Source organism: Trematomus bernacchii, unplaced genomic scaffold (assembly GCF_902827165.1).
Source record: "Trematomus bernacchii unplaced genomic scaffold, fTreBer1.1, whole genome shotgun sequence".
Classification (NCBI taxonomy): Eukaryota; Metazoa; Chordata; class Actinopteri; order Perciformes; family Nototheniidae; genus Trematomus; species Trematomus bernacchii.
Window position 1 is genome coordinate 18627873 of NW_022987739.1, and position 23376 is coordinate 18651248.

The 23376-nt window shown below is 37.4% G+C and overlaps 1 protein-coding gene across 1 annotated transcript; it reads right to left on the bottom strand.

Moving 5' to 3' along the window:
* Nucleotides 1–426: 426 nt before the first annotated feature.
* cfhl5 (complement factor H like 5) lies at nucleotides 427–22461 on the bottom strand. Its single transcript, XM_034146154.1, has 29 exons — nucleotides 22245–22461; nucleotides 21957–22139; nucleotides 21637–21742; nucleotides 21064–21140; nucleotides 20791–20973; nucleotides 19801–19983; nucleotides 19513–19707; nucleotides 19224–19400; nucleotides 17116–17298; nucleotides 16828–17022; nucleotides 16536–16715; nucleotides 14908–14952; nucleotides 14142–14297; nucleotides 13446–13604; nucleotides 13167–13352; nucleotides 9265–9305; nucleotides 9109–9217; nucleotides 8742–8921; nucleotides 8310–8415; nucleotides 7824–7900; nucleotides 6930–7121; nucleotides 6637–6825; nucleotides 5789–5956; nucleotides 5292–5471; nucleotides 4298–4483; nucleotides 2727–2831; nucleotides 2001–2174; nucleotides 1061–1240; nucleotides 427–774 (listed from the first exon to the last, which is right to left on the bottom strand). The coding sequence occupies exons 1-29, from the start codon at nucleotides 22312–22314 to the stop codon at nucleotides 584–586; spliced, it is 4356 nt and encodes a 1451-aa protein (XP_034002045.1). The 5' UTR covers nucleotides 22315–22461; the 3' UTR covers nucleotides 427–583.
* Between the last annotated feature and the right edge of the window lie 915 nt (nucleotides 22462–23376).

Genomic DNA, 23376 nt, shown 5'->3' on the forward strand with positions numbered 1-23376 from the left:
CCTACATGAAACTGCTCACAACCATGACTGCGGATTATTTTGATTTCTGGAAATCAACACTGCTTTTAAATTCTACATCTAAAACGTATCTATTTGAGGCTATGAGCAACACAAGCCGAGTGGCATCGAGTGCCATTATATTCAAGAAGAAGCAGACATCTCTACGGCACACCAAAACAATACAGACTGATAAAGTGCATTACAGGAGCGAAGAGAAATATGTATTTCTGTTTTCTGGGGAACTGCTGCTTAAAAACTGTTGAAGAAGCATTCATGGAAAATTATCTTTATGTTTAAGGAAAATCATTATTAGGAAACTTGGCCCAGTTTGGTTATTTATTGTGCTTTATTAATATTTTGGATATCATCTTTTTCCTCTTCATGAAAGATAAAGAGTTCCTCTGAAAAATAGAGGGAGAAATCTGACCAAGTCAACATATTTGTTTTATTAGAATGACCACACAGAGCACTGGGTTACACACACTTGATTAGGAAAGAACTGGTCGAACTCTTTACTTTGGTTAATCATGTACATGTTTGTCCAGCTAGTTCATGGTCATCACATCCAGTTGACTAAAAAGCTTTAGTGGCAAGTAGGAAGGAGCATTACACCATCATTACATTTCTGACGCATGTTCAATGCGCCGTCATGTCTTCCCCTGGTACACCTGAACCCGACTATATCATCATGTTCTAAATACAATTTATTGTCTGCACTATGTCTGAAGCCAATATTATGTGTAGTCATGTCTTGGCGATTCACAGTGCAGGGTTCTGCAAGAGAAAATGGATACACAGCATATTGTTAATACTTAAAAGTCATTCAGAGGGGCAGGCATATTGTTAATGGCAAATGACTATAATGCCTAATTCATACGTACTACAAATATATTTAGGTCTTGAAAACTATAGTCCAAAATGTAATCAGTATATTTTTCTGTTTCAATACTCACCATTCAAAGCCTTACTAGCTAGCATACTGGTAAACAGACAGGAAGTTATATTGCCTTATACCAAAAACCTCACAGAATAAAAATATGCAAATGAAATTGTAACTTACTGAGGCATCTCATCTGTCCAATCCATTCACCATTGGTGCAGGTTTTGTGAGGACCACCCTGCATTTTGTAGTAATTCTGACAGATGTATTTAACCTTGGCTCCGTTCCTGTACTCGTGTCCAACAGTTCCCTCAATGTCTCCATTTTCAAGGGGTGTTGGTTTTCCACAACCCGAAGAAGCTAAAAGCATTTGGGTAATGACAAAGAGAGTATTGGCATAAGCAGGTTGCAATTATTAAATGATCTCTTACATGTACTGTTAAGTTGCACACAAATAAACAAGGAGTGAGAGCACAGAGTAAGAATGTAAATAAAATGAATAAGAGGATATTGCAGTATCCTGTCATGGATGCATGGACTGCCCTGAGCCCAAAATGCAATCATTTATCTTTTAAAAAAATGTTACATTTTTCTCTTGGCCTGAAAAGCTGGCTCTCTTGTTGGCACAAGGCACAAGGTGAACTGGCACAGGACAAAGGGAGACGAGGACTATATACAAGAGGTAATGGGACACAGGTGGCAACAATCAAGGGAGGGGCTGACAATCACATGGGGAGGAAGACACACAAGGGCAGGAGAGCTCTGAAACCAGAGGGAAAGGTAAGTACCAAAATTAAACAGGAAGTGCAATGACAGGACTAGACAGGTGAACAAAGAGACTTGACAAAACATGAAACAAATAACATGAACCTGATGAACTTAATATGACATGAATACATTAGCAGACATGACGGGATGTTACAAAAACGTTACTTTATGACAGCACATTTATTTTTATTTGAGGTAAAACAGATGGTTTTCCACCTTTCGATGTTTAATTACTGTAATATATGTTTCTGTACAATTATTATACTATTCATGAAGCAACAAAATCAAGCAACATCTAATTATGCAAAAATGCTAAAAGAAGGTGAAAAATGTAAAGGGAATGTTAACTTACTGAGGCATCTCATCTGTCCAATCCATTCACCATTGATGCAGGTTTTGTAGGGCTCTCCCTCCATGATGTAGTGATTCTGACAGATGTATTTAACCCTGTCTCCGTTCCTGTACTGGTATAGAACCTCAATGTCTCCATCTGCAAGGGGTGGTAGTGTCCCACAACCCAAAGAAGCTAGAAGCATTTGGGTAATGACAAAGAGAGTATTGGCATAAGCAGGTTGCAATTATTACATGATCTCTTACATGTACTGTTAAGTTGCACAAACATAAACAAGGCTTGAGAGCACAGAGTAAGAATTGAAATACAATGAATAAGAGGATAATGCAGTATCCTGTCATGGATGCATGGACTGCCCTCAGCCCAAAATGCAATCATTTGTGACATATCTTTTAAAAGAATGTCACATCTAGTCAGTCTTTTCCCCCCATTCAAAGTATCTCTTTTAAAAGGCAATATTTAAGATAGGCTTTATTTACCTACACATACAGTACTTTGGACTGTGCTTATCTCTGACAAGTTCAAATCTAATATAACGTATGACACACATTGTTCTCCGTTTATCTACGAGTCAAATCTACGAAGATGAGGATTTCTGATATGGATTTTGTTAAACAACAGAATAGTAATAGTCTCATTTATAGAAATATAATTTCAAAACAATGATTACAACCCCTACACACATGCATTATTTCCCCTGTAACTTATAAAAGGACTCATATTCACCGTTCTGTGATGAGGAAACGTCCACATTCCCCCACAGTTGGAAAAGCAGAAGGATTACAGACAGCAGCATGTTCCTCTGAGTAATATTGTTTGAGAGCAGAATTCCTGTGTGTTTGAGTCCTCAGGGAGTGCTGAGGTTAAGCATGGACTGCCCAGTGGGATTGCACATTGCATGTCACACTGCAACACAACACAGCCTTTGCAATACACAACATTCCAAATGTGCTTAGACATCATCCTTTGTACATACAGGCAACTATTTGCATATTGTTATAAATGATCTATTGTATCTTGTTAAGTTCACAAAAACATGTTTTTAGAGTTATTCTATGCTCTTTTTTTTGTTTCACGTCAATCTTGACCTTTATCAGAATATAGAAGGTAAGTCTGGGGATTTTTCTAAATATATATATATATACAGATATATATATTTTAAAGATATGGTTGAAAAGCAAACAAAATAAAATAATGAAATTGCCAAAAATAATTTGGCTTATATATGTTTTAATTACTTTTTTACTTTTAGGTCTTCCTCCTTCTTCTTTTGAAGTTTCAGGTTCCATATCTTCTCTTTTTTATGATGCTTATGTCGTATATCTTAAATCTTATTATACTACAGAAATTATGTCAGAATGACATTCACAACTTATAACATTATATAACAGTGTGTATGATCAGTATATATTAACAGTATATTGCAGTATATACTCACTGTATACCAGTACACATGTATAGTATATACAGGTATAAATGTACAGTATATAACAGTAGATTACGTGTATGGTGAAGACATGGCTTCAGTTAAGGTTTAATATGATCATAATGGTAACGTGTACCTCCAGCAGGTAAAGTGTACTTCTTGAAACTCCTTACCAGGACCATGATGTGTTACAGGCAGCAAGCCTAGTTTGTAATGAACATTACTCTTACTTTCAAAATGAACAAGTCCAACTATAAAATATGTATTTGTCTATTTGTTGGCAAATGTAGCTCGGTAGATAGAAAATAGTTCCTACATGAAACTGCTCACAACCATGACTGCGGATTATTTTGTTCTACATCCAAAACGTATCTATTTGAGGCTATGAGCAACACAAGCCGAGTGGCATCGAGTGCCATTATATTCAAGAAGAAGCAGACATCTCTACGGCACACCAAAACAATACAGACTGATAAAGTGCATTACAGGAGTGAAGAGAAATATGTATTTCTGTTTTCTGGGGAACTGCTGCTTAAAAACTGTTGAAGAAGCATTCATGGAAAATTATCTTTATGTTTAAGGAAAATCATTATTAGGAAACTTGGCCCAGTTTGGTTATTTATTGTGCTTTATTAATATTTTGGATATCATCTTTTTCCTCTTCATGAAAGATAAAGAGTTAATCTGAAAAATAGAGGCAGAAATCTGACCAAGTCAACATATTTGTTTTATTAGAATGACCACACGGAGCACTGGGTTACACACACTTGATTAGGAAAGAACTGGTCGAACTCTTTACTTTGGTTAATCATGTACATGTTTGTCCAGCTAGTTCATGGTCATCACATCCAGTTGACTAAAAAGCTTTAGTGGCAAGTAGGAAGGAGCATTACACCATCATTACATTTCTGACGCATGTCCAATGCGCCGTCATGTCTTCCCCTGGTACACCTGAACCCGATTATATCATCATGTTCTGAATACATTTTATTGTTTGCAACATGTCTCAAGCCAATATTATGTGTAGTCATGTCTTGGCGATTCACAGTGCAGGGTTCTGCAAGAGAAAATGGATACACAGCATATTGTTAATACTTAAAAGTAATTCAGAGGGCAGGCATATTGTAAATGGCAAATGACTATAACGCCTGCACGCCACCAGAACCCTGAGGCGGGCAGGGAAGATAGTGGCCGACCCCTCCCGCACTGGACACAAACTGTTCACCCCCCTACCCTCTGGCAGGAGGCTGCGCTCCATCAGGACCAAAACCTCTCGCCACCTGAACAGTTTCTACCCCTCCGCTACCGGCCTCTTAAACAAGGCCCAGCCCCCCCACTGACACTTTACCTCAGCCACAACGTAGACTCTATGTGCATTACATTAATGCACACAATGCTCAAATACTGCTTACTGCACATATTCTTATTTAATATTTAATATTCTATATTCTATAATTCACTGCACTCTATTTCACTGTAAATTACTGCTTTATTTTATTTTATTTATTTTGATTGCTATTTAATTATATTGTATAATGTCCTGTCCTTAAAGATTTTTTGTTTTATATTAGATTTTTTTTGTTTTATATTTTATGTATGCACCATGACATCAAGTCAAATTCCTCGTATGTGTGAACCTACCTGGCAATAAACCCATTTCTGATTCTGATTCTGATTCACACGTACTACAAATATATTTAGGGCTTGAAAACTATAGTCCAAAATGTAATCAGTATCTTGTTCTGTTACAATACTCAACATTCAAAGCCTTACTAGCTAGCATACTGGTAAACAGACAGGAAGTTATATTGCCTTATACCAAAAACCTCACAGAATAAAAAAATGTAAATGAAATTGTAACTTACTGAGGCATCTCATCTGTCCAATCCATTCACCATTGGTGCAGGTTTTGTGAGGATCACCCTGCATTATGTAGTAATTCTGACATAAGTATTTAACCTTGGCTCCTTGCCCGTACTCGTGTCCAACAGTTCCCTCAATGTCTCCATTTTCAAGGGGTGTTGGTTTTCCACAACCCGAAGGAGCTAAAAGAATGTAAAAAAAAAACACACACAAATAAATAAACAATCTTAGGGTTTAGAAGTCTGTAAACATACACACTGCCATTTTACTTGGTTCACTTAGCTTAAATCAAATACAGTCTATTGTCACAGCTCTGCAACAAACCATACCTTAATGCAAGTTTTAATGTTCAGGTCATGAACAAGGCGAAAATATGTCCAGATCGCAGTGTATTTTATGAAAGTTGAATCACCATGAAACAGTCAGAATAACTACTCCATACTAGAAGAAAGACGTTGAGGTTGATGTATTGTAAAGGAGCAAGAAAGAAAAGATTCACCTCCGCATGTTGGGAAGGGAGCACTCCACTGTCCGTTTGCTAAGCATCTCACTTCTGCATTCCCCAAAAGAGTGTCTCCATTTTTGTGGCAACGAAACATCAACCTTTTGACTTGTCGTTCTGTGACGTAGCGTACAGTGTCAGATACACCCGTGACTTTGCATTTCTCTGTTTGGAGAAGAGAATCTGGTCAATCAAGTGTTTGTACAATATAAACAATAGAATGATAGATCTGAGTTTTTGGATTTCTTTTCTTATATTGGAACCATATAGAGGTACAGAAGAGTATGTGGCAGCATTCAGCGTGACAAATGATATCTATTTAGATGTTTGATTTTATAAATGAGTCTATAACGAGCATTTTTAAGCTAACAATAAATCACATTAGGGAGGTCGTAAATAAACCACACTGGAACACTGACTGCTAACTGAAGTAACAGTTATAGAATAGTTATAGTAAACAAAGTTAACTCAAAGATAATTACTAATGTCAGTGTCTGCTCGTTTCTACTGCCGCCAAGGGACACATTTCTTTTGAATATGGTATAGACAAAATATATTGCAGATTCTTGAGAGGACATTATGTTGAAACATTTCTGTAATTATTGATCACCAGACTTTGAGCTTAATGTTAATGTATCTGATATGTTAACATTCATCTTCTGTATCGCTAATAAACCTTCACATATTTAGATTGTGTCCTCATCTAGCTACCTTCATTTTTTATGGTATTCAGTGAGTTGGTCTGTGGATATCTATACACCTGAAGGGATCGGTGAACTCAAATATGCAAAAAGGTATATCAAATGTATGTAAATTGGATTAACCTCCAATTAAAGTAAACATACCAGCACAAGTAGGAAATGGGGCATTCCATTGGCCATTTTCTAAACATGTAATTTCTTCAGAGCCATCCAATCCATATTCATCCTCGCAATGAAATTGTAATTTACGTCCAACCTTTACTGTTTTATTTGCTGTAGGTAGTCCAGCTACAGTGAGATGAAGGGACAACTCTTCAACTTTGCAGGTGATGTCTGGAAGAAATAGAAACCGATATTATCAAATGAGAAACTTAGTGTCAAACATATAAAAAGTATTTACCTAGATATAGTACACAAAATACTTTTTTAAATTTTACCTTCACAAGTTGGGAATGCATTGTCCCACTGTCCATCTTTAAGACATATCAGCATTGAGCTTCCATTCAGATTTTTCCAAGGACCGTCACATCTGAATTCGAGGAAGCGGTCAGGAAGTATGGGGTCATCATTTTCTGGAATACCTTTTACCATTAACCCTTCATTTGCAGGCGGGAGTTCACAGCTCAAAGCTGAGTAAACACAAACACTCAGTTAGGTCAAAGAAGGAAAATAAAACGAAGTGTGTAAAACATGTTTTAGTAAACCCAAAATACAATGTGAGCCTGAAAATAAGACTAATATGTTCCTTTAACAAAGAAAACACAATACTTTTTTAGATAATGCAACAACTCTTATGCTTTGACCACCACTGTAATCATTATAGCTTAGAAACAACGTTTTGAATGTCATTTTTGTATCATCAACAAGTTGCAATTGAGGTAAGACAGTGAGAGGCACGGACCACAAAAAAAAGCTTTGGTGTTGCAGTTGTGAATGACAACTGCAACACCAGTTTGAATTAATCCAAAATGAACCCCAAAAATCAAATCTGAATGCGTTGACGCCTGGATGTTATATACCGAAATGCACCTTGGGAGTTGTGTTAACCTCTCTCCCATTGTACCATCAACTTTTTATCAAAGAAACACATACTTTCTAGTTGTTGCTCTTTGGTTCTGAGGATTCAACCGGGAGAGTTTCGTGCCAACTGAATGATTTAACATTAACGCAGGTCTGCCTACTAAGATACCGAAGAAGCACCTATGCTTTAATAAAATAAAATCTTTCTTTTTAAATAACCATGAAAAAAAACGTGTGCATTGTAGCTATGAAGTTGATAGTAATCGACAGAACGTTGAACAATATTGCTGCTGTGTTGTTACCAGACTTACGTTCACATATTGGCAAGTGATTGGTCCAATTGTCCAGGAAACAAGTCCTGGTGTCATCCTTACTCACCATCTGATACCTGTGATTAAACAGTACAATAAAGGTTTACATGCTGAGATGAACACCATCAGATAAATAACCAAGTGTTGCAAAAACAAAGTGCCAGATTAATATCTCTTTATGTGCTACTGTATCACTCTAACACTATTAAAAAAAGACAGTAGTTATGTGTAGTGTAACTATGCAAGTTACACTTTTTTTGGCATGTTTTAATTCAACTAATATATATGGTTATAACACACTATAAAGAAGGTGAGAATACATATCGGGACGTTTGTATTTGTCCCTGTGACTCTTCTTGTGAAACCTATGACCAAAAACACATAATTTAAAACAAATGAAATCAGGTGACATATGTCTTATGGCATCATACATACAGACACACACACATACGTGTCTATTTTAGGAATCATTCCATGAGCACTTACCCTTCATTACAAAAGTATTTAATTTTTGTTCCAAAAACAAGCTCTTCCCCGTGGATGATTTGATAAAAGCCATTGGGAGTGTCGTCAGGGAGTTCACATGGCTTTACTGAAAACAAATATATTCCTTAGCACAGTTTCTTAATAAATGTAACATTATCCCTGTTTTGATATTTGATATTTTAATTGAACATGAACACAAATTGACTCTGGGTGTTTCCAAATGTTTTCAGATACTATGGACAATCAAGTGTATGCAATTACAGTCGTGTCAATAACATGTGAAACTACTCTGAGCCTGAAGGAAATAATGTAAAATGTCTTTATAAAAATGAATTTCAGTTTATAAAGGATGTATATATGTTATAAACTGATGACAGCCGTCACTGAAGTGGTAACAGAACAATGACTCAAGAAGAAAGCTGTTTAACTCACAGTAGCACCTTCCTTTACGGAGTGCAAGCCACCCTTCGCTTGTACATGCGTATCTGATGGTTGGACCTGATATATAACCAGTTTCACAAGCGAAATGTATCACGTCTCCTAGTTGGTACTCAGCTTTTTTGGTCTCGTCAACCACATGGGCATTAGGAATATGTGGGACCTTTGGACATGCTAACAAACAGCAACAGGGGAATGCAAGGGTTAATTGGACATGTCTTAAAAATGAGGATAGAACTTTACAGTACACTATAATATTAAAAAGTCAACATCACATCCATGAACTTCACCCCCCCTCCCTTTAACCTGTATTCTGTTTCGACTAACGAAAAGCAAATATTTAAAAAAAGGTCTGTCTTACCATTCTGTGATAAGGTAACCTCCACACTCCCCCACAGTTGAAGAAGCAAGAGGATTACAGACAATTGCATTTTGAGGAGCAGCCGTGCAGTGACAAAGTCTAACTGAGACTAACTTCTTTGACCAACTCTGTCTTTCTGTGTTTGTCCCCAGCCACAGTCCTCGGGGAGTACCGAGGGTCAGTGGGATTGCACAAGGCTGTATGAACACAACATGACGCATTAGAAAACAAGAGCACACACTGTTCGTAAAAGCAATAATAAAAGCTACAGAAAAGTTCACAGACAGTGTCTTTTGTACTATAAATAATCTATTTGTAGTCATTTAATAGTGTATTCCCTTTAGTATCCTTTCAAAAATAATTCATAAAATACTACCAGAGACTCTGCACTTTCTGAAACCATTATGTTAATAAATATTTGGGACAGATATCAGGAAATATTTTATGATAAATCAAGTTAGACCCGACAGGATCAGCAACAAGGACATCAAAAACAAATAATGTATTTAATACACTATTGATTAAAGTGATTATAAATTGGTATGGTTTAACGGAGCAGATACATCACTGGTTTACGACTATCTTGAAGCAACTTAGAAATAAAGCTGAGGGACTTTGGGATATGTTTGTGAGTATCAGTTTATGTCAAGTTACCACATCCAATGTGTTGATACTACAGAGTCAAAGTCCATTGTAGAAATCATTAAGTAGAACAACCAGTCAAAGACGGAATTACAGTTACTGTATTGAAATAATGCACTATAAGGATGTTTAACTAAAAGAAAATCAAATAATTAGGACATTTCCCATTTAAAAACCTTCAAAGCATGAGTCGCCTTTACATTTTTCTTTCTACATGTCTTACCCTAACTTGACTAACCCATGAGCTTAGTTTTAACATGAAAACTAAATGATTTTCTAAAAAGTCCTGGTGGAAAACAATGGTGTACTTTGTCCCTTTCAAATCTAAATGACCACTGTGCTGTTTTATTTATTTAACCCACAACCGCTCTGTGAGTGCATTTATGGTCCAAATAGTTTGTATTTCATACTTTTTATAAACTGTTTTAAGTATTCCTTTAAAATTATAATAAATCCTTCTTAAGTATCTAAATAATCACCAATAATTATTTATAATTTTAAATCATCTTAAATCATTATTTTTGTATTTCATATTTCTCAAGCTGAAAGTGTTACATTAGCATTACTTTGGGGTTTGGGGTTCAACAGTCCAATAGAACCAACAAGTTTCACAAGTTACTTTCTTCCTATACTTTATACTTTTCCTCAAAACACATATTAAATAAATTATTATAGATGTTAAAAGTTCTTAAAATCTGAAGCCACTGTAAAAACTTTGATTTTGGAAACTTTATTTGTGTTCCTTTGATTGATTGGTTAAAAGGTTTTAAGAAAGTTCTAATTTGTTTTTTGTGGGCGACTGTGAACCAGAAGGTTGTGGGTTCGATCCCAATCAACATGTCGATTTATTCTTGCACAAGATATGAATGTTAGTTTCCAAAGAACAATTGGCACTGCTCTGTATGAATGAGGTGTGAAAGGGTGAATGACATGTAGTATGTAAAAGCGCTTTGCTAGGGCTGCAGGCCCTGATGGTATTAGCCCCAGGGTCCTGAGGACCTGTGCCAGCCAGCTGTTCTTCAACACCTGTTCAACCTGAGCCTGTACCTCGAGACCATCCCGGTGCTGTGGCAGACGCCCTGCGTTGTTCCTGTCCCTAAAAAGACGACACCTTCTGGGCTCAATGAGTATCGCCCAGTAGCACTCATATCTTATGTGATGAAGGTGCTGGAGAGACTGGTCTTGGCCCATCTCAGACCGCAGGTGAGATCATTTCTAGACCCTCTGCAATTTGCCTACCAGCCTCAACTGGGGGTGGACGATGCCATTATTTACCTGCTGCAGCGTGCTCACTTTTTAAATTTCTCTAGCGCATTCAACACGATCCAGCCTCGGCTACTGAGTGACAAGCTGCTGGCTATGAGGGTAAACGCATCCACCATCTCCTGGATTACCAACTACCTCACGGACAGACCACAGTACGTCCGGCTGGGCAGTGTGCTGTCTGATGTGGTGGTTGGTAGTATTGGAGCCCCACAGGGGACTGTGCTGTCTCCTTTCCTGTTCACCTTGTACACAACTGACTTTCAATACAACTCAGAGTCATGCCATCTGCAGAAATGTTCAGATGACTCTGCTGTGGTATAGGGTGTATAAGGGATGGACGGGAGGAGGAGTACAGAGCGCTGGTGGGTGATTTTGTGGAGTGGACTGGAAGAAATCATCTGCTTCTGAATGTGGCCAAGACCAGAGAGATGGTCATTGATTTCAGGAGGAAGAGGACATCTCCTCCTCTGCCCCTGTGCATTCTGGGAGAGGATGTGGCTGTCGTGGAGGACTACAAATACCTGGGAGTGCACTTAGACAATGGGCTGAACTGGAGGATCAACACTGACGCTGTGTACAAGAAGGGGATGAGCCGACTCTATTTTCTGAGGAAGCTGAGATCCTTCAACGTGTGCAGCAAGATGCTGGAGATCAGCTACCAGTCTGTTGTGGCCAGTGCACTCTTCTTTGCTGCGGTCTGCTGGGGGGCAGCATCAGAGCCGGTGACACCAGCAGGATCAATACACTGATCAGGAAAGCTGGGTCTGTCATCGGCATCAAGCTGGACCCCTTTGAAGCTGTGGTGGAGAGGAGGACACTGAACAGGCTGTTGTCCATCATGGATAGCCCCACCCATCCTCTCCACCTGCAGCTGGACAGACAGCGGAGCTCCTTCTCCAACAGACTGCTGAAGCTCCACTGTCACAAGGACAGATACAGGAAAACATTCCTGCCCACTGCAATAACACTGTACAACAAATCACCTCTGGCTGGAAGAGAACTCTCTGCTCCATAGTTTTTCTCTTCACTGTACATTTTATATTTATATATTCAGTCTAATATTTAATATTCCATCTGTCACATACTTATGTAAATATAATACCTTGCTTTATATCTTGTTATTGTTAATTTGTAAATTCAACATGTATATTTTCTACTTTCTTGTTTATTTCTTGTCTTTTAATTTCTATTGTACAATGGCATGTCTTTTTATGCTGCTGCTAAACAAACATTTCCCAAATTGGGATCAATAAAGTTCTATCTTATCTTATCTTATCTTACAGTCTATTTTTCAGCTTTAGCTCGTCATTGCTCTAAATCCCACTTACAATAAGTAAAAAGCATATTCAGTCACTATGGACTTGTTTTTCATTATAACACAATAAAGAGACCAAATAAGGCAATTGTAATTCATTTTCTTTTTTAATCAATATGGCAAATGTATAAAAGTTGTTTAATACATAAATGATTGATTCAGTCATTCCATTTCCAACAAGTGTATATAATAATACATGCATGATGTATTAAGATGATATATGAGTATGAGTAATGCACACTTAAAAATCACTTCCTTACTGATGAACAGATGCCAAAAAGACCATAGATTATTTTTAGGGGGGGTCTATTTGATTGGCATTTCTTTGGACCACCAACAAAACCAGCATCACTGTTGTTGAGCGAGAGCTGTGGGAGGGAATACATGTGTTCAGTATCATATCTTAAAGTGCAGTGTGTAAATAATGCATTCAGCTCCATCCTTTTTACAAGAGTCTTCTAACCTTTCTCTAACCATAACCAAGAGAAACTAGAACCTAATCCTAACCATAACAAAGTTTGAGACGCTTTTTTATTTGCGATCTATAAACATAAATCAGTGCATCTTCTGCTTCACATCTTAATGATAATAATACATTGGAAACTAATTGTAGCATTTCTTAAGGAATTATTTTTCAGTTTAAATCATATGCCATTAATAAAGTTGTATGAACACCAATCAAGTCTACATATTTGAACAGCTAAATTATGAACCAATACTGCCTTACAGCATATTCTGATTTAGAGATACTGTATATCTTCAGGCCAGTAAATTCCCGTTACCATGGTTTACATAATACAACAACATTTTGTGAAATTATTTTTCATGTACGTACGTGTGCACATTATGTTCGTTTCCCCCCATTGCCCTGCACTGCATCGAATCGTGGTTTCTCCCTCCGCTGTATAGCTTTCACGGCACTTGTAAGTAACTTCAGATTCAGATAAGTATTCTTTCTGATATGGAGCATCGACAACTGCATTCTGTACTTTACGTGGAGGACTGCAGGGAATGGCAGTAGCTGAAAAGTTGAAAACATGTACAGCATTAGGTTACGCCATGTGATCTTCTAATCATAATTAACATGTAAAGATTAAGAGTGAAGATGACTCACGTTTACAGATTATTTTCAGTGGTACTCCATCACGACAACTAAAGCGCAACACCTCACTGCGGTATCCTTCTTTACACTTAACCTGGGCGCTTTCCCCTCTGCGTGCAACTGTCACTTCCCCATTAGGAATAACAGGAAGATCTCCACACTTTGTATTCTCTAGAGTGGATATGTTTCAAACAATTTGGTTTTTATTGTTGTAACAGGTATTAGCAATAAAAAACATTGAAATTATAAAAATGTAAACAATCAAGGATGTCACTTTAAAAAAACAAATGAAGTTGTAACAAATTCAAACTAAGACTAAGACTAATTAACATTTTACAAATAGGTGGTTGCTCACAAGTGTCAAAAATCAGACTACATCATAAGTCATTATTAGTCTGCCTTTCATTTGGTGGTGAGGAGTTGAAGTCGCGTGACTGTGTTATTAGTTAATAGCCTTATTAAGTTTAACGTTAGCTTTATATTTGCGATTGCTTTTATGCTTGCAAAATCATGCAAAATCGTGTTCCTCAAAACCGTTAAAAATCTCTTTCAGAAAGTATTGATTTTTCATTATGTTTGTGTATATCCTTAGGAAATCTTATTCTTAACCGTTTCCAAAAAACCTCTTCTACACCTTTTCAAATAGTTTGTGGTATGCTTCATGATTGTTACAACAACAAGACCTGTTAGGCATTAAAGATGAATTACCGATGCATGGTTTAAGTTCGGACGGCACACTGTCATTGCACTTGGCCTCAGCCCACCAGCCTTTGGTTGGAAGCTTATATCCTGCTTCACACGTGTAGTACAGGGTGTCGTTGTTCCTGACTACAAATCCATGTGGGACTTCAACGTTTGAACATGCTGTCGATGAAAAACAAATAAATAAGTCATATTGAGATGGCGTGACTTGATAAATAGCTAATGTTAGCATGCTAACAAGCTACACTTAGCTAATCTAAACTAAGCTAAACCAAGACAGTTGACCTGATACCTTTACAGCATGCTAGCATTGCAATGATCAGGATGATAACAAGATAGCATTGTTATCTAAATGAAAGTTTAGAGTGCAGTAAATCAAGAGAGGAGCTTCATTTATCATTTTCAAGTAAACAGGCGTGTGTTGAGGGGAGAGAAAAAGCATGAAGTAGAAATTGTTCAACAGTACACATTTTGAAACTGATGAAACAGGGTCATCGAAGTAGTTATGCAATTTAAAGTCACTGAAGATGTTATTTTTTAGCTGTTAAGAGAACACGCTAAGACCATGCTAATTAAACACCCGAAGCCAATCCCTCTATAATTTTCCTTTAAGCTGTATTTGTTGTATGATTTGTTGTTTGACTTTACCTGAACAGCTCTGAATCCCATTCCAACCATTTTCTTCACAGGTAAGAGTAACAATTATTTCAACGTTGTTCTTGCATGCATATCGGATGTGATCATTTAGCCTGTAACTTTCCCGTTACATCGCCGATAAAGTTTGCACCGTCGATGTGAGGTTTCTTGCAGTGTTTTTCTGAAACAAATTCAATGAATATTTGAAGTTATTCACACATCCTCCAGCTATTCAGGTTACATTAAAACATAATCAAACAAACCATTTCAAAAATGATGTCTTCAAGAAAAAAGAAAAGAAAATGCCTTTGTTGATCCCCAAAGTCAGTTGTTGAGGCAACACAAAGAAAGATAGGGACAGCTCAAATAAATAGACATGAATGAAACCACAATATGAATAGAAGTAAAAATAGAAACTATATAATAGAGTTTAAAGACAAGGTCAGAAAGTAAGGTGCCTCCCCTTTTACTCTTTAAGTGATCAATTTCTTGATGATCTACTGAACAGCAAGCCTGTTACAAATAAATCAAGTTCTTAATGTGTGTTTTAAGCATTACAAAAATACGTTTTTACCTCTAAAATGTTTTCACTGAAAAAAAACCCAATATATATGAAAAGATTGGACATACTAAACATATATGCAAAACCTCAGCTCAAATCTCCAAAACTCTAAACACATTTTTAGCTCTGAACCCAATTTACAATTCAATTCAATACACTGCACACGGTTCTCTAAGTAAGACACAGAAATCTGACATATTGACTTGTTTGCCATTTTCTAAACACTGCCATTAAAAATGCTACACACATGAAGCAGTTAACAAATACACATGCCAAATGACCATAGACACCAAACTGCTTTATTGTTGACTCATCAATCAGGATGTAAGCACTAGATAAAGGCTACATGTAAGAGCCTTTTACAACAACGATGGATATATGGACATAGCAGCAAGAGGGAGAGGGAGGATAAGAGTGAGAGGGAGGATGAATTAAAGTCAATTGAAGAGTTATTTGCAGCCTAACAGTTGAAGCTCTATGACCGTCAGGCCTACTGTATAGATGCATGCTTCTTCTGCATGTTGATGACGTGCTGTGGCCAGACCCAGCTAGGTGGTACAATGCAGCTTAAGTGTTTTTCTTTCCTCTCTCTAAGTTGTCTTTTCCATTTACTGTATCAGATTGAGAGCATGTTTTTTGTTCACACAACTGTGACTGTATTTGCTGTGCATTCATGTTTCACAGATTAGTTGAGGATACAAATACAAATGTTTACTTTCAACAAAATATTTGTGTTTCTGCACATATCTCTGTCCTGCAGAACTATTTACATACAGAACAAAGTCCATAAGAAATGTGTGTGCTTTCGATTGAACACCACAGTCTGAAGTTGGTTGGAAAAAGTGTCTCATATTATAAATGTAGTTTGTGCAATTTGGTGCAAAGGTTAGGTTTTGATAAGTGTTTATGTAGTTTTGAGTATAGTTATTAACTCTGCAGGATATATGAGGTGTTTGCACTTTGGGTGTGCGGTTTTGTGAATCATGTGAATGATTTCAAAAGCATGTGTAAGCAATTGAAAACAAAAGAAGTAAATTCCTGACTGTTCCTGTGCTTAGCTGCACTTAGTTCATGGGACTCTTTTTTTTTAAAGTAGCCTTTACAGTAAACAATATAGTATATAGTAAAAACTCCCCCCCTATAGCCAAATATGGAAACAAAATAACAGATATCTTATAAACATAAGGTTTACTTCACAATACCTTCACAAAGTGGATTTGGTTGCCATCCATCTCGGGTGCATGTGGCACTGCTGGCGCCATCTTTCCTCCTGTAGCCTGTCTCACACCCGTAAAGTGTCGTCTCACCCGATTTGAATATTTTCTGCCGACGACTGTCCCATAAAGACACATGTGGGACTCCTTGTGTGCTGCACGTAACCTCTAGAATAAGAAAATGTTTTGTAAATCTCAAGTAATCCAGACATGATTGATAACCATCATCACAGTTTATGAAATATAAAAAAATAAAACAGCATTCACAGCAGTTTCATACCTTGGCATAGAGGTCTTATAGTCCAATCTCCGTCCTCTGTGCATGTAGTTACTACTGAGGCCTGTTGATGCCTAGAAATCCAGTACTTGTCTCCACAATTTACTGTCACTTGGTCACCAGGTAGAAACGTGTTTCTAGAAGCAGGTTCATAGCTGGTTCCTTTCAGCCCTGGCAGTTGTAGTTTACATGTTATTGCTGTATTTGTTGAAAAATAAACACATTATCCGTCAGAACCTATATTTATTGGTAAGTGTCACCAGTACACTGCATTACTCAGTTCTTACTTACGTTCACACAGAGGTGTGGGGCTCCATTCTGCTCTTACTCCTCGCTCTGTGCATTTTGAAGATCTGGCTTCAGCGCGTCTAAATGAGGGTTTACACTGAAACTCCAGGACTTGATTTTCTTTGTACTCTTGGATTTGTCCAAGCACATCACCATTTTCAATCTCGGGTGCTGTACATATTATCTCTGTTGAATAATACACAAGCAAGAATAAAGATTTCTGAAAGGTCACCTATTGTGCAAAATCCACTTTTTCATGTATCTTATACATAAACATGTGTCCCCTCTGTGTAAAGAGATTCTGAGAGTTTCAGGAAAAAAGATTTGCTCACTTTTTGTCCTGATCCATTATATAAAAACCTGTCTGAAAATTTGGCCACTTTACAAGCCAATTACACACGTTTTTGGCTTGTGTAACCATTAGCCTATAACCGATAGGCTATAGGCTATAACCCCCCCCCCCCCCCCCCACCTTATCACCTGAATCTCCTCTAGAGCACCATTGTGTTCTTTTTAACCAAATATCTCTCAGAGGGGCGTGGGGAGTGGCTCCTTATTTTCATCTAAAGTAACAGACAGAGAATCAGCACTTTTGAAACAGGGCTGAAACAGAGGGGTTTATGGGATGCTACAATGCATGATCTGTTTGGTGTTTGGAGCCAAACACTTCAGAGACATGTTTTGTATATGACTGAGAACTATAATATATTGATGAAAAACAGTATAATAGGGGACCTTTAAGGAAAAGGCAAATGAAAAAGCCATAGTGTGGAATGCGCCTTGAACAACTGGAGGGGCGTGGTGGTATTAAATATTTTGCTTTTTTTACATTTTACATGGTGGTCATTATGTGCTTTTTGTTATGTTGGTGTTCTTGACAGGGTGATTAATAGTGTATGTGTGTCTGTCTACCTCTTTCCCTCTATTTTCAAATACAAATGTTTACTTTCAACAAAATATTTGTGTTTCTGCACATATCTCTGTCCTGCAGAACTATCTACATACAGAACAAAGTCCATAAGAAATTAGTGTGCTTTTGATTGAGCACCAGAGTTTGAAGTTGGTTGGAAAAAGTGTCTCGTATTTTAAATGAAGTGTGTGCCATTTGGTGCACACTTCAAGTGTTTATCCTCCAGAGACCCACCCTCCCTCCTCTGTGGAGCACATTGGGTTTTGGTCCATTACTTTGAGCTTATACATGCCACAGCATTAAGTCCAATTGTACTCCACAGAGGACATCCTGGGCTTTTCAAACATATGACATAATGTGGGGGTGTGGCTTTGAAAAAGATAATTTCATTGTATTTCAAAATGGCGTCCATCAACACAAGCACTATTTATAGAAAGAGAAATGGTAAGTTTGTCATTTTGTAATTACCAGTGTTGTGAGTTCAATATTTTTTATTAATTATAGTAAGGGAACATCTTAGGAGTTAGTGTAGTGAGTTTCAGAGCAGTGTCATACTTATTTGACCTAAAACTAAATGTTTTTAGGAATGTCCTCTGAGGAGGACATGGGGATTTGCTAACTTTTTATTTCCCCCATTTTACACAACACAAATGGAGTCCACTATGGGCCAAAACTAACACTTAGGTTTCTGTAGGGTTCATGGCAGACGGATGCAGTGGGAAAACATACATCAAGTGCCTCAAGTGTCAGATGTATCTCTGCATTTCAAAAAAGGATGGAGTTCTACAAATGAGGGCTCAATATTTGTTGCATTGAGTTGTTGTGCTCTAATGTTGTCTAAATGTACTTGTATGTTAATGTTGTTCCTATATGCTTCGCATAACTAACACCCGATGTCCTCTACAAAGGACACTCAATAAAACAAAAATAAAAATATATTCTTTTAGTTTTTGTTAGTCATGATGTTTATACCACCCTAAAGACTTGTGTGATAAAAAAAAAGCATGTGTAAGCAATTGAAAACAAAAGAAGTAAATTCCTGACTGTTCCTGTGCTTAGCTGCACTTAGTTCATGGGACTCTTTTTTTAAAAAGTAGCCTTTACAGTAAACAATATAGTATAGTAAAAACTCCCCCCCTATAGCCAAATATGGAAACAAAATAACAGATATCTTATAAACATAAGGTTTACTTCACAATACCTTCACAAAGTGGATTTGGTTGCCATCCATATCGGGTGCATGTGGCCCTGCTGGCGCCACCTTTCCTCCTGTAGCCTGTCTCACACCCGTAACGTTCCGTCTCTCCAGATTTGAATGTTTGCTGCCAACGATCCCATAAAGACACATGTGGGACTCCTTGTTTGCTGCACGTAACCTCTAGAATAAGAAAATGTTTTGTAAATCTCAAGTAATCCAGACATGATTGATAACCATCATCACAGCTTATGAAATATAAAAAAATAAAACAGCATTCACAGCAGTTTCATACCTTGGCATAGAGGTCTGATAGTCCACTCTCCGTCCTCTTTGCATGTAGTTACGACTGAGGTCGGTTGATACCCAAAAATCCAGTACTTGTCTTCACAAGTTACTGTCACTTGGTCACCAGGTGGAAACGTGTTTCTATAAGCAGGTTCATAGCTGGTTCCTTTCAGCACTGGCAGTTGTAGTTTACATGTTATTGCTGTATTTGTTGAAAAATAAACATATTATCCGTCAGAACCTATATTTATTGGTAAGTGTCACCAGTACACTGCATTACTCAGTTAATACTTACGTTCACACAGAGGTGTGGGGCTCCATTCTGCTCTTACTCCTTGCTTTGTGCATTTTGAAGATCTGGCTTCAGCGCGTCTAAATGAGGGTTTACACTGAAACTCCAGGACTTGATTTTCTTTGTACTCTTGGATTTGTCCAAGCACATCACCATTTTCAATCTCGGGTGCTGTACATATTATCTCTGTTGAATAATACACAAGCAAGAATAAAGATTTCTGAAAGGTCACCTATTATGCAAAATCCACTTTTTCATGCATCTTATACATAAACATGTGTCCCCTCTGTGTAAAGAGATTCTGAGAGTTTCAGGAAAAAAGATTTGCTCACTTTTTGTCCTGATCCATTATATAAAAACCTGTCTGAAAATGAGCTGATCAGATTTCGGCCACTTTACAAGCCAATTACACACGTTTTTGGCTTGTGTAACCATTAGCCTATAACCGATAGGCTATAGGCTATAACCCCCCCCCCCCCCACACCTTATCACCTGAATCTCCTCTAGAGCACCATTGTGTTCTTTTTAACCAAATATCTCTCAAAGGGGCGTGGGGAGTGGCTCCTTATTTTCATCTAAAGTAACAGACAGAGAATCAGCACTTTTGAAACAGGGCTGAAACAGAGGGGTTTATGGGATGCTACAATGCATGATCTGTTTGGTGTTTGGAGCCAAACACTTCAGAGACATGTTTTGTATATGACTGAGAACTATAATATATTGATGAAAAACAGTATAATAGGGGACCTTTAAGGAAAAGGCAAATGAAAAAGCCATAGTGTGGAATGCGCCTTGAACAGGAGGGGCGTGGTGGTATTACATATTTTGCTTTTTTTACATTTTACATGGTGGTCATTATGTGCTTTTTGTTATGTTGGTGTTCTTGACAGGGTGATTAATAGTGTATGTGTCTGTCTACCTCTTTCCCTCTATTTTTAGTTTATTTCTCAACATGAGACACTTTGTGCTTCCTGTTTTCACACACTGCAATACCTTTGCATTTTGGAGATTCGCCCACCCAATCTCCATTTTCATCACAATACATCTCTGTTGACCCAGACAGCACTTCAGAGCTGGACTTGCAGCTGAATCGGACTACATTGCCAAAGGTTGCTTCCTCAATGTCCCCATTCACTTGGACATTATTGTCCACGTTGATTATTGGACACTGTTGTGCTGAAACAAACATAACCCAAAACAATTTAAAATGTATAGCGTTTTTGAGTGTCAATTATTGGAAGAATAACATAATTGTTTAGCTCTTACCTTCACATACAGGAATATTACCATCCCAGCCTTCAGCCATGCAACGCCGGTAGTTTGTGCGACTGACCATTTGATAACTGAAAACAGTATAATATAGTAACAGGATGATGGACATACCTTATTCGCAGGTCTCCCTTGAAAAAGAGATCGTTGATCTCAATGGGATTTTTAACCTGGTTAAATAAAGGCTACAAACAAACAAACATTCACCATTAAATAGTTCCTGTTTCCCTGGGTATACAGTCATTTGATAGGCTGTGTCCATGTTTAAAATGGGTGTTATAACATTGTAATGAGGGTGTAATACGGGTGTAACATGTGTGTAATAGAGGATTAATGTGGGTGTAATAACAGTGTAACATGGTTGTGACATGAGTTAAATATGGGTGTAATAATGGTGTAATGGGGTGAAATGTAGAAAATAGTAATACATTCATTTAAAATGTAAGGGTTAAAGCCAGATTTAAACTGCACTGCTTGTTATACAGGGTTAACTACATGTACAACGTATAATATGTAGGAAGTCAAAGATTCATAAGAAGTACACATTTGTAATTATACATCTTTTCATACCCTTTGTGGCAGGTGTATTTCACCTGTGACCCAAAGACAAAATCCTCTCCCTTTTCCAGTTGAAAATCTGCATTCTGGGAATCACCGGGATGACCACATGGTTTTGCTTAAAAAGTAAGAATGAGAAAACAAATGTTATTTTTGGTGATACAATAGTACTTTTAGCCTGCTTGTGCAATGTACACCGATTCAAACCATGACATTTATAGGTCAAATCATATACTATTACAAGATTACATGTTGCATATAATGTTTACAAGTACTTAGCATAGAATGACTTCCTAATGGTAGAAAATACAAAGTAATAGATCCTAACTCACGATTACATCTTGTGCCTTTGGACTCCCAGTTTCCCTCGGTACAGATCAGTTTGAAAAAGCCACTGAAGCCAACATTGCAGCCCACTCTGACTTGTTTTCCACCATTGTATGTGGCTGCCAGACCACTTGTGTCAAAATTTGGATCATACAGGGGGCTATTTAAAAACTGTCTGAGTGTACACTCTGTGGGACAAGAAATACATATCAGTATTTTGTGTCCAACTCCGATACAAAACATCAAGCGGTAAATGTAATGGTTAGATACAAAATTGAAATACTTGGGCTTACCTTGACCTTTCACGAAGGTCAGCGAGTGCATCCACAAAAAAAGGACACAGCTTTGGGTTATTAGATGCATTTTATCTTCATTACCCTGAACCGCCAAACAGAAGTAGAAACAGGAGACTGAAACACTATTATACACAGAGAGAGGGAGAGAGCTCAGGGTTTCGCAGGGAAAGAGGTTGCTCAATGATTTACGCAAGTCTGTTCCAGCCTCCAAACCAATCTGAAGCTCACAGGGAACAGAACAGAAGGGGAAGTCACAACACACACAACACCTTAAATGACACACTGCATCACTAAGAAAGCCTGAAACATTTGTTCTTTGTATTGGTTCAAGTATGACTAAGATTTATGTGGTAGTTGAAGCTCAATAAATCACAGAAAAAGTGATTTCAGTTTTTTTGTTTTTGTTTTTTAATACAGTGCAATTAGTGTTCCAAAGGTTTTATTTTCCTGTCCAGTCATCTTCTGCTATCATTCAGTAACACAAACAGAATATTCCAGTAAGGGTTTATTGGTTTTTTCCTTCTTGGTAATCATTTGCAGCAATCAATAGCGCAAACAAATGCGCTGCGCTTTATCATGTCGACACAGATTCTTCTTATCTCGAGTGAAAATAAAATAAAACAATAAGTAAAGAGGAATTTCACTTCAAAACTTGATCCAAAGTATTACATTTAAAATGAATATCATACTAAACTGAGTTTATTTTATGTGCATACATTTCAAAGTTGTCGCAACACTCACACAGAGTTCAAACAAACTCTTGTTTGTTGATGGCCTTGTAAAAAGGTAGAGAAAGTTGCCAAAGGCTTGCAAACAAATTCAGATCCAAAGCTCAGTTGGGAAATCAAAATGTAGCTGTTAGGCAATGCAGGATTTCCCATAATTTCTCAACATGGCTTCATGTTATTCAAACTAGATGTACTAACAGAAGTTAGGTAAGTGTTTGCGTCATTATAAATATTGCACCAACTTATTTGGCACAACATTTGTAAACAAACAGGGATAAGAAACTGTTATTATATTCAATCTGAAGGTAGGAGATTTGTTTAAAGCCGATATAAAGCTTTATTATAATCTACATTTCCCCAAAATGGCAACCCATGCACTTGGGCTTAGTCCCCATGCAGAG